The sequence below is a fragment of the Ischnura elegans genome, chromosome 2 (genome assembly GCF_921293095.1).
Source record: "Ischnura elegans chromosome 2, ioIscEleg1.1, whole genome shotgun sequence".
In the NCBI taxonomy this organism is placed as follows: Eukaryota; Metazoa; Arthropoda; class Insecta; order Odonata; family Coenagrionidae; genus Ischnura; species Ischnura elegans.
The window spans coordinates 77,459,608-77,476,243 of NC_060247.1; the positions used below are offsets into that span (position 1 = coordinate 77,459,608).

A 16,636-nucleotide genomic window follows, 5' to 3' on the forward strand; every position below is an offset into this window, starting at 1 on the left:
TCTCCCAACGAAGACGTCCCTGATAGCCACTTTAGTGGTTCTCGCCGGAAGAGATCGTTCCTAGAAAATTGCCATTCGATCTCATTATCTTCCTCGATGCGTCCGTTGAGTGCCTTTAGGGGATACTCTTCAGTCTTGGACTGAGTTCTCCGTGCCGCAGTCTTGACTATTTTGCCTCGTTCGTGTAAACGCAGTCCAGTCCGTGTTTCCGGAAATGTTATTGCGGTGTCGTGAATGGCTGACGGGAGTAGTTGGGTGGAGGAGGTGTGCGCCTGTTTTTTCCCACGACGAATGTTTTACGAGCTGCCAATCGCCTTGTTCCGAGTTGACCGAGTTTATAGCGCTCTCCTCTTCGGATGATGGTTTTTTTTCCCAATCTTTCATTTGCAAGAGCTTCGAAATATCTATTGAGGACCTCATTGCCTGTTATCCGCCACTAACACTGGACTATTCGGAGAAGAATGCATTGAAACTAATTCTGTTTCGATCTTCATGGCCTATACTTGTGAAATTGTGTCGGAAGGATTATCAAAAAGGGCTCAGCATTATGAAAGCATTTGTCTATTTCCACACTGTTTTATTACTACCGGCCCTTGTTTCGGTACATAATGCCATTTTCAAGGTATCTTGTGCCAAATCATTTTTCTCATCAGAATCTAATGACGTTAACAAACATTTTGACGAACTGCGTCAACTATGAAATGCCAAAGCAGCTCCAGTGATAAGGCTAGTGAAATTTTAAAATAATATCTCACTAACCTTAAATAATTCACTTCAAGTGAAGTGAATTCAATACTTTAATTCAATTCCATTTGGAATTTTGGAAATAGACAAGAGCTTTCATTTTGTTGAAAATAAAAGATTTCTACCGAGTTACGTCGGAAACTGTACATTTTGTAAAAAGAATTTACCCTAGTTTCGTAAAATATACCAATGCTGGAATTTGCGTATGAAAATACTTTGCAGCACACTTAGCGATTACTTTAGCGCCTTTTCTATTAACTTACAATTAGACCCAAAACAGAAAGTATTCCAGCTTATTTCCTTAACCATTATTCTCATCAGAAGATAATGACGTCTGTCAAAATGTAGCTACCTCTTGATGAACTGTGTCAACTATTAATTGCTAAATCAGTTCCAATGATAAGGGTAGTAAACATTAGGATCATATTTCTCTGTTCATATTTTAGAAGAATCTTAATTTTTTTGAATTCCATTTGGATCCAAAAGTCATTTCAATACATCTGCTGTATTTTGACTGAGATATCATCATCGACTTATGACATTTATTTATAACAGCCTCATATTCTATCCTGAGAAAGCTAGTAGAAAACAGTACTTGCTATAAATATTATTTTCCTGGTAGATTTAAATGACACGGTTTCTAAATATGATTTAGATTAGATCAGCAAAGGCGTTGGTGCCAATGGAGTTCGCGTTTGGGAAACTACTTCCTCCGGCGAAAAACGTGCTTTATGTGGGTGGCCGCGGAAGAGATTGGGCGTGGCGACTGATTGCAGTAACACAAACTGGAGAGCGAGAGAGTTATCGTAAATCAACTCCATTGACGCCAAATGTTATGACTATTTATTGTTTTAACTATTACTCCGGGATACCGGTCTTGAAAACAATGAGGACGCGCCACTTGAGAGAAGAAAGTTTTTTTTATTTTAATCGGAAAAGTATCAATAGCTTTATTTTCTGTAGCGCTTTCTTTTCATGATCTTCGAATAAATTTTTAAATTTTCATGGGAAATTATATTAACTTACTATGCTTCCCTTGCATATCAACTGCCCACTTTAATCTTGAGTTAATTCAATAAGTGGAAGTACCATAAGTTTAACAATTAAAACCTAAAATATGTTTTTCATGCGCACAGACTTAATTATCGCACTTATTTCAATTAGTTTCATTTTTTAAGTTTCAAAATTTGATGTATTTCTTTACCAATACATTCACTTTGTTTGAGATGAGACTTCTTCATCAAGATAGCGTTTTTCCTTATTTTTCGGTGAGAGCGCTCAAGCGCTCTATCAACTGTATCAATGTATTGACAAGTAAATACATCGAACTTTTAACCTTCCAAATAAAACTCATATGTGCTCTCATTAAGCCTCTGCGCATTTGAAATATATTCTAGGTTTTAATTTTGAAACTTACAGTGCTTCCACTCATTGTACTAGCGTAGATTAATATGGATCGTTACGATGCAAGGAAGGAATAATAAGTTTGATACGATTTCTCATGCAAAGTTTTAAATTAATTCGTAACCTTGGTCATCTCCTCAGCTTCCCGCCTAATTCAAACAATCCTATCCGCAGCCCTCCAATCCCAATCTCCACCACAAATTTCCCCCTCCCCCTCCAATCAACTCCCTCCATTTCCCCCCCTCCCCCAGCGTGTGTTCCCATGTGGCACTTTCCTCCGACTTTCTCTCATCTTGAGTCACCCTCTCCTATTCCTCCACGAGGAATAAAAAGCTATCTCCCCCCTTCCCTTCCGCCAAAGGAGAGACTGGCCTCCCCCCACTCCTCCTCATACCGGCAGTCGTACCACCTACCCTCGAAGGATCTTCACGCTCCGCCGAAGCGGCAGCCTCCACCAGAAGGTATTTAAAGGGCTGAATGCACGCATGCGTAGGACTCGAAGATTTGATGGATAGTTCTGGTAGTTAGTACTCAGAAATAATTTTTTTGCTGGCAAAGACGTGCCTACCAGATACTCCATTATAGTTATAACCTATAATCCATTATATTGGATATATGAATGACACATCAATTCCTCTGAAATCCGCGGCAGCGCAAATTACATCATCTCTAGTAAATATCTATCCCTAATCGTTTCAGTGGTAGCCTGAACAAGTTTTTCTTCTATAATTTCGATAATGAAACCAGATATCGAATGTTTACTGAATTGAGCGGCGTCAAATTTGTAAAATTACCTTCATGGGTGAAAATTAGCTCGAAAAATATTCGTGCGAATATAGTAGCATACACCGTGCGCCCATCGAATTATGATTCATCCTTCCGCTCATAGAATTTCAGTAGCAAAGAATAAAGGTGTGAAATATTTCAATATGTCCTTTTGAGTTCATTGCAGCTATTATCTCTATGTTACCCCTAAAGCATCAAATAGCTCGTTTAAAATTGATATTAGACTACTCAACTTTCGTACTTCTTTTTCCCATCATCATTTCCACAATAATGTGACAATTCAAAGAAGATCGACGAATTTGATCCAATACATCTCGTTTATTTTTTTTTCAACTTCTCCGTAAACAGCATATAGAGACCTTTACAACGGAGGATTAACGAAGCACGATACAAAAATCCATGCCCTGGATAGGGACCTCCCACCCAGGAGGGATTCGAACCGGCGACCTACGGTTTGGCAGGCGAGGACTTTACCCCACCGCCACCGAGGCCGGCAAGGCAGAGAGGCTGAGGATGTGCGTTGTAGGATTATTACTCGTATTACCATCCACCTCAAACTCCGGAAGAACCTGTACTCTGCTGAAACTGTGAGAGTGAAGAACCATATCGTGAGTCCCGTTTTGTTCAGCCTATGAGTATTAGTGATCGTACCACGAATAAGTATTGCAAAAGGGTATCCTCAAGTCGGCCTCTACATATGTTTTCACACACCTATTCCTCGCAATTACAAACACCAAAATGCAAAATATTGGAAAAAAGTTGATGGCATTGCACTCATCTCCGCGCCGCGGACATTTTTGAAAACCATTAAAATGCGAACGAAGTTGCAACAGAAAGCAGCCTTCTGCGCGATGGTATTGGGCCTCCTCTATGCAGTCTCCTTGGATCATACGATGTCAATTTGTAAATTCCTCGAAGTGAGTGGCGGAATGCACTGCTTTTTTTCGGGATTGTGAGGAATTTATAAATGTTCGAATAATATCGCGGGTATCAAGGAATAGTTTCACCACCGTGCGATTACTAATGTCACGTATTCGTTCCTCCTCGACTTGTAAAATATACGCGACCTTATTCGCCATCTTTTTTCATCTCTTTGCGTGAAGAAAGTCGATTTTTTTCCCGATTCCAGCGAGGCAGGAATAAATTTTGGCTCATTTTTCCCCGGTGGTCCCTCCTTGCGATTTCCGTGGGATCCCTCGAGTGGAACGCATCGCACGCTTTTATGCATGCGAATTCCATCAAGGCGAAGAGCAACACGAAAGCTTATAAACATGGTCCCGGTCCATCTTCCAACCTCCTCCTCTAGTTTGGCAGCACGCTCTCACCCGTTCCCTCGAAAATGTATCGTCCCCCCCACAAAATCGTCCGTTCCCCCCCACGAAAATCGTTCGTATAGTCTCTCGTGCCGCGACTATTTGGAAAAATTCGGGAATCAATTCATCTGTGCGTTTTCCGCGAGTCTTTTGTTTTCCTCCCGCGAATGAATGATAGGTTATCCGATTGTGGGTTGAGTTGTGAGTGTGGCCTCATTGCAATGACCCTCTCTCTTTCTTTCTCCGACCCTCGCCTAACGCCTCGAGAAGATCTGCAGCCGTATTATTTTGGTGAAATCGGGTTCCGCGTTTTTCACCCTAGCCATTCGTCATCCCCTTGAATATCGCCTTAATGAATTCAACAGTTGGGAAGGCACGCATAGTAAGGGCTCGAAGGGAGCTCCCACTTGCCTCAGGCAAATATTTTATCAAGGCGTATATAATTTCTGCGGCAATTTTAGAAAAAAATATTTATTTTCGCTCAAGATTTTGTGGAGTGGAGTTTAAAGAAATCGGTGATAATAATCCATGCGTAAGGCTTCCACAATTCCTTTTTTATTTTGTTTTTCCGCAATCAATTTATAATAGCTTGTTTGCTACTTTTAAGGGTCACAAACTTTCTGAATCATCCATACCAGGGTCGTGGATAAAATTTCTAAGGTAATTAAAAAAATTGAAATTAACTTATAGCGACAAAGTATTCCTTGCTAAAAAATATACATGCATTTTTATTGATTAGCCTATGACACCGTTTATCAAAAACCATCATCCAACACAAATGAATACCAAAATTCAATCAGAGGGGAAAACTTTCAGCAGCACATATGATGTCATATGATAATACGGGTGCCGATCTTCGTTTATTACTTTACCAAATATCTGACTCGATTTAGCTTTCTTTTTCACTTAAGTACTCATTACACGCTAATTGTATATAATGTAATATTACCTCTGTAACCCATTGAGATTTTTAACGGTCGCCTGTTCTCGTATAATCATAATAAATTCTAACGTCAGTGGTTTTTGGAAAACGTAATTTCAATGTTTTTTACAATTTTACATTCGCATTTTACTTAAAAACGATTGTTTAATATGATGTTACTTTTATTTATTTTATTTTATTTAGTCACGCGGCACCGGCGTGCTGGGGCTTACTATCCAAAGAAAAGATCGATAAAATTGATAAAATGGAAAGACGACACCTAAGGTCAATACTTAAAATTAGCCAATGCTTGGGCAACCAGGCGGTTTATTCGATAAGCAAAGTGACTGCAGCCAAAGAGGTGGTGAGAAAAAAGGTAAAGAAATATTTTAACGAACTTGAAGGCAAAGAAAGCAAGGAAATAAAAGAAATCATATCCTTTAAAGACACTTACAAAGATAGGTTCCGTATACCGGAGGGTATCCTAAACACGTAAATAATAAAAAAAAAATGACAAACGGAAGAGCGTAATACGAAGTCAGAAGACTTCAATATCCATTTAAATCATGACCACACGCCTTATTTAGTTTGAAATTGACCTCGCCCCCAATTCAGATTGTAAAGTTCCTGCTAAGGAAATATATCATCTCATCCTCAGAATCGGTATATTAATTAATATTTTTATCGTTTATCGTACCGTACACAGTGAATCGTTTAAGCGTTCCCAATTTACGGAGCATCCTCAATCACCCGAGGTGAGGGAGGCGCGGGAGGAGACTCTTCTTTTCTCTTTGGGACTCTGTGGAGAGGTTTCGATCTGCGGGTCAAACCGGCTCTCTCCCCGAAAGCCTTCTCCAAACAGCCCGAGGTCATCTTATGAGAGTTTTCACTGCGTCTTATACCGTAAGCGCGCACACCTCTGAACTCAATACCAAATAAGTCCCAGAAAGCGGGTCGTCGGTCCAATGCTTATGTCCTCTCCACAGACACACAGACAGGACACATTTTTCTTCTTTTTTAGCATTTACGCCTGCTTCAAGTATTGGCATGCGGTAAATGCGTAGAACTGTCAAGTTTCAGCATGGATCCTGGATCGAAGTTCGAACGATGAGGATGTTATTAAAGTTTGTGACCCTAGATTTAATTAGAGAGAAAGCCTTATAGGAAATTGACATTAAATAGCTGGCTTTCTAAATTCAAAATTGTTGAGAAATGTGTGGTTTAAACCTTATTCTTAGTTTGCAGTGAAACTGAATAAGAAATTCGTGGAGGCGACACTAATTTATAAATTTTATCCTTCTAAATTTAAAAGTGCAAATAATAGAATCAGTATATTATTCAATTTATCACAGTCCTAAGGTTGGTCATTAAATAGTTGAACTAAGGGATGTGCATAATTATTGCTCATGCAAGCTCTTAATTGAGAACCCATAGGGACTAATTAGAGCTAACTTGTGGAAAGACGTTTCTGTATCTCAGTTACTGAAGCATTGGGATTCCCCAAACTGTTTATTTACCTTAGATGAAGAGTGCCTTCGCATAGCTAAGCGTTGAACTTGGGTCACATTATCATCAATATCTCTCTGTTTTCAAGTTCAAAATAAATCTATCCTATTGTTCTTTTTCTATATATATATATTTCACCGTAACTGATGCTTTTAGAATCTTAGCAACTCAATAGAAGCAGAAAACAATTTCATTTAAACTCAAGGAAGTAATGGGTGGATAAAAAAAGCATTGATAGCACTAGAGGAAGTCTTTATTTCCTCTAAGTGCCATAAAAATGAGAAAGCACGTTATTAGATTCGGATGAGGTGCCGCCACATTGGGAATATTCTCTCGGAGGCGATCAGAAGCGAGAAAGAGTCGGTTGAGAAACACAGCCAGGAAGCTCGATGGAGTTTGAGGAAAACTCATTCACGCCCGGTTATCGAAATAACACTTAAATGGATGGCCAGTTTAGGTATTTTTCTTGTGATGTGTCCAACTTTCTTGAAGATCTTGCTACTGGAGAGTAGGATGTTGCGTCTTTCAAACTTCACCATAAACTATTCGCTGTTTGGGGACATGTCTTTAAACTTAGAATCTCTCTGTGGTAGCTAACCCTTGATTTTTCCAAAACATTTTCCCTGTACTTTAATACGAAAAATTATCTTGCATATATAAAGTGATATATTCCCTCGTGTCTAGAGACATGAAGGAAATAACGTATTCAGTGCATAAACTCTGACTAATTTCATTACCACAGTGCATACATCATTTCGTAGCATTTATCTTTCACTTTTTTGGTGTTGGTGGGCGCAATATTCCCCAATTTATTTAAATATTTGTGAATTTGGCTCTGAATACACTATTCGCTGTGGGGGACGTGTTTTAAAACTTGGAATCTATCCGCAGTCACCCTTGATAAAAAAGTTTTCCCTGTACGTCATACATTTACTTATCTGTTATATTTAAGTGATATTTCTCTTCATGTCTAGAGGAATGAAGGAGATGATGTATTCAGCACATAAACTCCGAATGATTTTTTTACTTCAACTCGTGAAACCTGGCCAAAGGCATTACGTCCAGGATGTAAAAAGAAGGATACATTTTCCGTCCTCTCTTCAGCAAACCCCGCAAGTTACATCCTAAGATGATTATTACCGCCGTGTATACCTTGATCCGCAGCATTTATCTCATGGACGTTGATTTACTGGCGAGCTGTACCCACCTGCTTCAGGGAAAGAGAGATGCTCTTTGAACACCCGTGACCTTGTGGATGGAATTGATCCTTCGACCTTTGAATCACTCTCAGTGAGTCTACTCCACAGAACTATTTCCAGAGGATTTTCCAAATGAAAGTCGTTCGCCTTTCTCTTCGTTATTTTTATCTAAACTAGTCCTTGAAGTTGTCGCTAACTAGGGGTTGCTGTTCTGTAATAGTGTTTCCCAAAGCTAGCTATCCACGTCCCTATGAATGTTATATGTGATCCCATAGCCACCCCAATATGACATTTCTTTAAAAGTAGTCTTCAGTTCCGTGAGATTATTGGTAACTAAATTAAATAAAGCCTAATGATAATGTACTACAAAACAGATAAAATAATGCAATATTGACCCAATTTAACCCTGTGAGTATCAATATGTTAATGAGTGCGAAATTTTCGGACAAATAATTCAAAAACATGGACGTGGAATAGGATATACCTATTTATTTTAGATTTTCTGGGTTCTAGAAAACACAATCGTATAGCAATAATTATTGTGAGGAAATTTGCAATGCCTACATACAAATGTAACCTGTTCCATCTCGCCATTTGATTGTCGTAAAGGAATGATTTGAATGTCCAAATTCCCACTCGCTATTTAAGTGGCATGACTATAGACTATACTCCATATCCCCCTTCAAAATGAATGTTTTCACAACTTCCCTTGAGGCTACATATATTTTTAATTCGCTGACACACTTCCTTACTTACGGTTTACATGATGACTTTATAATTGCTACTTCCTCCGAGTGTTGGACACTTTTTCATCCGCTAATTATATTGAGCGTCCCACGATCATTCTTGAAATTGCCGGCCCAACCCAAAGCAACCGCGGGCGTGCTCCGCGACCTTTCGGGTGCGACGACTTTTTCCTCTCGGCCGCAGTGCAACCTGTGTCGACTACTTCCCATACCCACCAATGAGGCTGTATTACGCTGGGGGGACTACATATCCTTTTAGCAAGCGTGCCGCCCTAAGCGATTAGTGGGCGTTGGGCTGTTGACCGAAGAATCTCGGGTTCTTATCCCGCGTGAAGCCTTCGTACACCGCCAACTGAAATCCTTGTTGAGCGAGGTGGCGCATTTAAAATATCCCTCTCTAGCCCAAATGTGAGAAATTCAGACACCTGTGACTTAGTCCGGCACAATTGTATTTATGTATCTGGCCCTAACCTTAAGCTAACGTTGTTTCTTGTTAATAGGTCCAAAAGTGTACAATGAATTGCCCTATTAATTTCGGAAATCGATAAATCGTAACACAATTATAAAAAATATAGTCTTGGTTGTTAACAAGAAAAAGTATGGAGAATATATTCCTTCCATGTGATACCATATAATATCCATATGAACTGTAAATTGAAATGATGTGCCTAATTATGTTTCTATGTGTGCATATATAGGTTTTTGTATTTCGCCTTATGGATGTTGATGGACAATCCATTCACCAAATTCTTTCATAAATGTGGGTCTGAATACTACCACATACCCCATTATTACAACTAGCCCTTCAAACATCTTCTTCTTTCATCTTTGCAGGGTGAGGGATTGGATTTGAGGCGCGGGAGACAGACAGGATGGTGTCGAGGCGCCGCATATTGTCCCGCTCCCGGGACGACCTCACGATGGACGGCCCGTCGCCCGCGGCAGCCGCCGAAGACGAGGAGGACGTCTGGTACAACAAGGAGAAGCTGATCAAGGTGAGTGGAACACACAGAGTGGTGCACCGTTTTAGAGATTTTGATCCCATAATATATTGACACGTTCACGCCCGCTGTAGCAACTGTGGCCACCGGTCATTCCGAGAAATATATTTGTTGAATGCACCACCAAAATATTTAAAAGGATTACTTAAGACCAAGGGCGTACCCAGGATCAAAACTAGGGGGGAGGCCATGGTTTTTCAAGTTATAGGGAACATTTAAGCATGGAAAAGGTGAATGAAACCAACATTTTAAGGACACTTTAGAAGCTCTTTATTAGTTTTTAAAATTATTTGCTTGAAAAAATATTATTTTCCTTAAAGTAAATTTGCTATTTTTGCTTCTGGGGGGGGGGGGAGCAGCTGCCTTCTCCTGCCCCTCGCTGGGTACACCCATGCTTAAGACCACCATAATAGTCAAACGCCTAAATGGAAATAGGTTTTCAGTCGATTCCATGAAGTCACGCCCGAGACAACGAAGATTAGGTATTCAAAATTCTGGCAGAAATGCTGACTGATGTCTATTGCCTAACCTGTAGCCTGGAGTGTCTGACGGAAAAGCAGGCTGTAGTTACTGCGGTGTTTCCATCTTAAATTCGAGATTCTTCCCATTTTTTATACTTGGCAGCCACCTTTCCAGTTAACCTAACCTTACATTTACGCTTCTCACTATTTTTACCACTTTTCTATATGTTGCTTGCTTTGGTGTCCTCGTAAATTAATTGAATGCCTGCCGCATGGAGCAGAATTTAGCGTTTTTAATTAAATTATCTAGGTAGTCGTTTCTTGCATGCTCCCTTTGTGTTTTGCCAAACTAAGAGTTCATGCAATATTATTCGTGAGGGAAGTGGACGATTATTTCGTGGATTCGGCAGCATTTATTCTCTTTAATGTGTCCATTTCATCTTTACTAGCTATACATTACTCCTACATCCGTTGCGCAAAAGGAGTATCTCCATATCATTGAGTGCAATCGATGCCACCGCAACTTCCGATCACGGAATTGTTAATTTTTTCAGATGTATTTATTCATTTGGGTTGATATTTCCATTCCGTACAACTGGTTGAGGTCATTTTCTGCCCGAAATTTCGTCCTCCAAATTAGGTATGGAAGATTGTCCATGCTTGAGGCTAGTGGGTTTGACACATGTGACCTTCTGCTTGAAGGCTATCCACAGCTTCTTTTGGCAATTCGGGTGACCATGTCTGCTCATGAAATGTCAGGGAGAAATTAGGAGAGGAGCAAGTTCAAAGCGATTTATTTTGAATGTAAAATTATCAAGTGGGAATCTTTAACCATGGATTGCTAAATTTGATCCCTTGTTTACCTTACTTTCTTTACCTTCAAAAGTGAATTAATTCATTTGATGAACCAATATCGAAAACTATAAAGAAGAATCGAAAACTCAAGTAATTATGATGTAGTTGGTACATACGTGCTTTATTCATCTAAGTTTGATAATTCATTGGAAATAATTTCAGTACTATCAGTCCAAGATATAAACCTATCTGTAATGAATGTATTGTTTAAGAAACAATTTTTTTAATCGCAATATCAATAACTGTTAAATAATTGAAAGGGGTCCCACAGCGACTCCTCCGTGGTTGAAGTTTTTGGTGTATCATTTAGAGTTGCATATGGTAGAGCTATCAACTACTGCGTGATGAATCTTTGCGATCTTGTAATAGTTACGCATATTTCATGATTAATATCTCTATTTGAAATACACAGACCACGCTCGGTTGGACTATCTGAGATTAAAAAAAAAATATTATTTTTTCTTCGTTCATCATCTCGAAGATCTACTTTTACCTACAAGGTTGGAAAAATATTTTGTCGTGAGTTGAACTAAACGAGATTTCAAAAAAGATGCCGAAAAGGTAAATGGGGCGTGGTTTGAGGTCTATGCGCGCAAAAAGTATCTTTTAGGAAAGATCACTTTGCAGCAAATGGGGCGTTGCTGGGCGACCTGAGTTTTGGGAAAGCGTAGCGATGGAAGGATAGCCACAGGGCGGTGGGAGTTGACGAAACAAAAAAATGATACGGCCCGAACCGGAAGGGAACCGCCTTGTTCTCGTTCTGCCATTTCTTTATAATTAATTTCGCTCCGTTCGAAAACTATCTTGACCCATTCTGAGGAATGAAATGTTATACACGCTTTGTCTGACTTACTCCACTAACAGTGAACATGATTGCCCTTGCGGAAACCTACGTTCTAACATGATTGCTCTTATTTTTTGCTACTCATATTAATGTTGATGTTCATCGAAAAGATATTCTGAAAACCTTTTTCTAAGATGCTCACATTGAATGAATAATAGAATGAGGAACATTGAACGAGTAATGAAATGTTAAACACCCTTTATCCCCACTAACAATGAATTTCGTAGTTCTTATTTACTGCTTCTCTCACGTTCGTTTGATGTTCATCAAATAAATCTTCCGAAACCATTTTTTTCAATATGGAGAAGTTTCACAAAGTCAAGCGTGAAACTATCAGTTATTTTCTGAAAACCTTTTACTAAGATGCGCGCATTAGGCTCTGATTATTAATAGGCTCAGTAGTTAATAGTCTTGTTAAATGAAGCGTATATTGTATAGACAATTGCGGGAAAAATATTTTATCAAAGAACTCAAAATGCGTTTTTACAACTTGTAATCATTTAATCATTTATTAACGAGTGCTCATTCCACCACGAGTGCATGCTAGTGGTAATATTTTATCTATAAATTATTTCCAAATACTTCCTTAATTGAGATGGATGGCGCTTTGTGATATTCGTTGAACTTTGATAGCGTGGAAATCATTTATTGTGTTTATTTTTGGTGCGTGAAAGTTGTCCGACTTTCTCCATTAACAAAGAACATGTTTTTTTATTGCTACTCATTTTAGGTTGATATTTATCAAATAAATTTTCTGAATACCTTTTCTTGAGATACACCTTAAGGCTTTGCTTATTTATAGGCTCATGTCTAATTTGGTGAATTGCATACTTTATAATTATCTGCGGGAATGATATTCTATCATAGAATTCAAAACACGTTTTTTTACTAGTAAGTATTCTAATCGTTTTATAGCAAGAGCTCAGCCTACTACGGGCAAATGCAATGTCTTTTTTAAAATCTATAAATGGTTTCTAATTGTTTATATTAGTGAGAACGCAGATGCTTTGAGAGATTCGTTTAATTATTATTAAACTCAGATTCATTGGTTAATCTTCTTTTAAGGTACGTATTTATTTCCGAAAAAAAAGCTCCCGCTTAATAAGAGAATAAAAATTCAGCGGAAGCAGGCGGATCGTTTTAAGTCAAAATCATTTAATCAGAGTTAGCTTAAGCAGCGGTATTCATCACCATTGTTATTATCAGTATTTCTCCATGCTGTTGGCAGTAATGCAAAGAAAGTGGAAAATTACGATATTTGTAATTCCTTGGAAGAATGTTTCACTTTTCTAAGCATTAAATTTAATGGAAATATAATTTCTAACGGATATAAACAAGATAAAAACCAGTGCTATCGTGGTGGTCAGCCAATCAGACCCATCAGACAAATCTCGTGATCCCCGATTTTTGTTTTTGTAATCTTGCTCGCTTGCTCAAAATCCGAAAATCGCTCTTTTTTAATATTTTCTCTGTGGCGGCGGGTCTGGAGAAAACGAATCAACGGTGGCGCCTCCCCTCGGCCGGACTCGGTGACGCAACGGGATGTGGATTGAAAAAAGCGCGAGCCAGTGTTCGTTGGTGCTCGGCGGGCCCTCAGGGCCTTCCCGTGGCCCAGTGCCAACTTGTGCGCGCCGAAAAAACCTTTTACTTTCGTCCGTTCGCTCATTTTTGTGCCCGAACAAACGAGTTCATCGACGCCTGACCGCTCACCGCTAAACGTCACACTTGATGAGATCGGTTGTAGAACATTCCTATTTTTTCCAATATTGAAGCTAGCTTTCTATCTAACTCTGGCGAAACATGCCAAAAATTTCGTAAGTATACTCAGCGTAATTCCCTAAATGTGAACGTTATACACAAATGGGTCTACTTCATCGTCAAGAACGTCATCGTCGGTCATCAACGCAATGTGGAATATTTTATCTGATCTGGTCTTTATTTCATCTTTTCATATTTTATTTTAATCGATCTCATAGTTTTATATATTTTCCTAATGTCATCGATACGTTCCTCCGCTGTTCTTCACAAATACATCCTTTGAATGTATCCACCCATACGGCCTCGTTTTCCTATAATCTGTATGTTGGTGATACTATTTCCCCCAATTCCGATTTAAAGGCTAAAATCTCGACGATAATACGTCAAAGCTGGCTGCACATCTTAGTTTTTTCTCTGCCTCGTCCGCAAGTCTCGATCCGTTTATAACTCTAAACCTTAGCGTTTATGAGAAATCGGTGTTAACGGTGCTGAGCTTTAGATCTACTTCATTTCAAGGAACTTCATCGTTGGTCATCAACGAAATGTGGAATATTTTATCTATTCTAGTGTCTATCTGATATTATAATATCTTAATCGACACGTTCCTTTGCTGTTGTTCAGTAGTACGTCCTCTGAACACAACCACCCATGCGGCCTCGTTTTTCACCAAAAATGAAATAAGGCTTATTTTACTTCCCGTCAGGGTCATAAGTCTAGCAGCATAAAAAAATTGTACCCTATGACGCCAATATATAGGTCACACTGCTTTTTTTTATCTCCTCTATTTTCGTTTCAGTTCGTAGTTTTTTATTCGCCCTGCGTCGCCTAGGAATGGGTGACCACTGGGCTTCATGCATAATGTAGGCGTCTTTGATGATTTTATCTGGTCCTTGCGAAAATCGTCACCTTGAAGAAACAGACCCGTGGCCATCGCCTCTGATTGAAAAACCAGTTTTCGTGGTGCAGCAGACACGCTGTCCCCGCGTGTCCAGCGAGATACGGAAGCAATCGACCGTAAGGGTGAGAAGAGAAAAAAATCGCAGCCTTCAACTCCCAAGTGGGGCCAATAAGTGTACCACAGACGACCTGTCATCGCCACAACCGCTGATAAGCCGTCCGGGCGAATTGACTGCGACGTCCTCTCTTTGAGTTTTGCTTCACCAACCGGTGCGGGACCTCACAAAGATTTCCATTCAAGCGGACGTGGAAAAAGAAAAACAGAAACTTTTTTGAGATTGTTTTTTTCGACCGCGGTACCACTTCACCTTCACGTGCACCTGTTTCCTTTCTCTTGGATTGCAAAGGAAAAGATTTCCGCGTGACAGTGGTTTAAGGTTTTATGAAACCACTCAGCATTCCCCCTTGAGAAAAATTCCCCAATTAACTTTCACCGCAAAAAAACTGTTGCATTTACATAAGTATCTGAGCAACAGCGCTGGAGTTTCAATCAATCTTGCTATCAACATATTCTAAAATTCTATGCTATCGGTTTTACTCAGACAAAAAAGTTTGGGCTTTCGACCACCTAAAGCAGTCGCTTTGTATGTCCAACATGTTTTACACTCCATATGTTCCTCTAATGATAGTAAACATTTCAGTTATATATAAAAGCTACTCACTATTAAAGCAGTCAGCATTAACCTGCCCACTCGGACGAAGAGAAAATTTATGCTAAGATTGCTAAAATTATAAAAAACTCTCTTTTATTGGTATACTTTCGAGCGGATTCCAGTGGATAAACAAGTAGTCTAATGACAACCTACCTTAATTTCACTATCCATGGTGCGATAAACCGACGCAAATTATAGTTCCGATGTTAAGTAGCATTGGAATTAAAACGTTGTTTGCTGCTGATCGTACAGAAATGCTGTTAAGGGTCAGTCTGGTGGCAAAAATTATAACTTATGAACCTTATGTATCCTAAAATGAGTCACGAAAGGACACCTCAAGTCTACACAGTGTGTATTACACACATCCCATTTCCTTAGAGATATTTCTCATAACTAATTAGAAAACATCTATGGTAAATATTTTTTATTATTTTAATTTTGCTTTATCGTTGTTATTTATTATTGAAACTCATTGTCAGTATATTATGGATAAAACCTGCGGGCAAAAGTACATCCAATTATTTTGCATTAAATTCATACTTTATTATTCATTAATTTACATCATAGGATAATCGAGTATTTAGCAAGGCCCCTCGGTCCATTCCTTCAGTTCATGTGAACTACTTCTGGCCACTTCCGCCTCTAAAAGTCCTAATTTAATATGCAATCTAAGTGGGGATTTTTCGTAATCAATAGCATTAAAAGTATTGGGACCACCGCTAGGAGCCATTCGGATTCACTAAAATTTTTAAGAAAGATCAACTGATTGCGATATTTCCTTCATGATAGAGGGCGCACTTTTCTGTAAACTGGACATACAGAAAAGTGTTCCACTTAACACGGATGACGTTATCGTAGGCCGGTAGTAACGCAACTGAGATCAAAGGAAATGGTCGAGATACAAGTTGAAAAATCGAGTTTGGATCGAAGCTCGAAAATCAAGGCTGAATCTCGATCTTTGTCATTTTAAATTCGATTTTCGATTTTTATTGAAATCAATTTTTTCATCACTAAACCCACGGTCCAGGATTATAGCTAGGATATGTCAGGAGAGGATGTTGCCAAGTGAGCGCCATTTGTGTGATGAGATGTTAGTCCTTGAACGTTCGCGAGGAGCCCAAGATTAATCTCGCAAGCCCACACTCTTGCTTCGGTGCTCACGAGACCGGAGACGGTGTAGCCATGAACCCTCCGCGACATTATAAAAGAGAGAAACAGACCTATCGGATGCACCCTCGGTGTTCGTATACCCGTGGATCGAATGTCGTGAGAATGCGAAATATTATCCAGTTTCATTGATTGATTAATCCAATAACTATTACACGTAATAGATTTTGATTAATTCCCTTTCATGCCCACCGGCTCGCTTAATCCAACTCGAAATCCTCGGGATGATTCAGGCAGACTATGGATTAGACGCGAAATATAAGTGCCTTATTATTCACTAGTCCCTCCGTGATTACCAAAGACTATTATTAATCAAGAAA

General features: G+C 39.2%; 1 protein-coding gene across 2 annotated transcripts in view; it reads left to right on the forward strand.

Annotated features, from left to right (window-relative positions):
* Window positions 1-16,636, forward strand: part of LOC124154004 — a 259,170-nt gene that overhangs the window by 108,508 nt on the left and 134,026 nt on the right. For both annotated transcript variants that reach the window (XM_046527473.1, XM_046527474.1), the window contains exon 2: window positions 9,455-9,615. In XM_046527473.1, coding sequence (XP_046383429.1) covers window positions 9,493-9,615 — 123 coding nt within the window. In that variant the 5' untranslated portion in view covers window positions 9,455-9,492. The remainder of the gene's footprint in view (window positions 1-9,454; window positions 9,616-16,636) is intronic.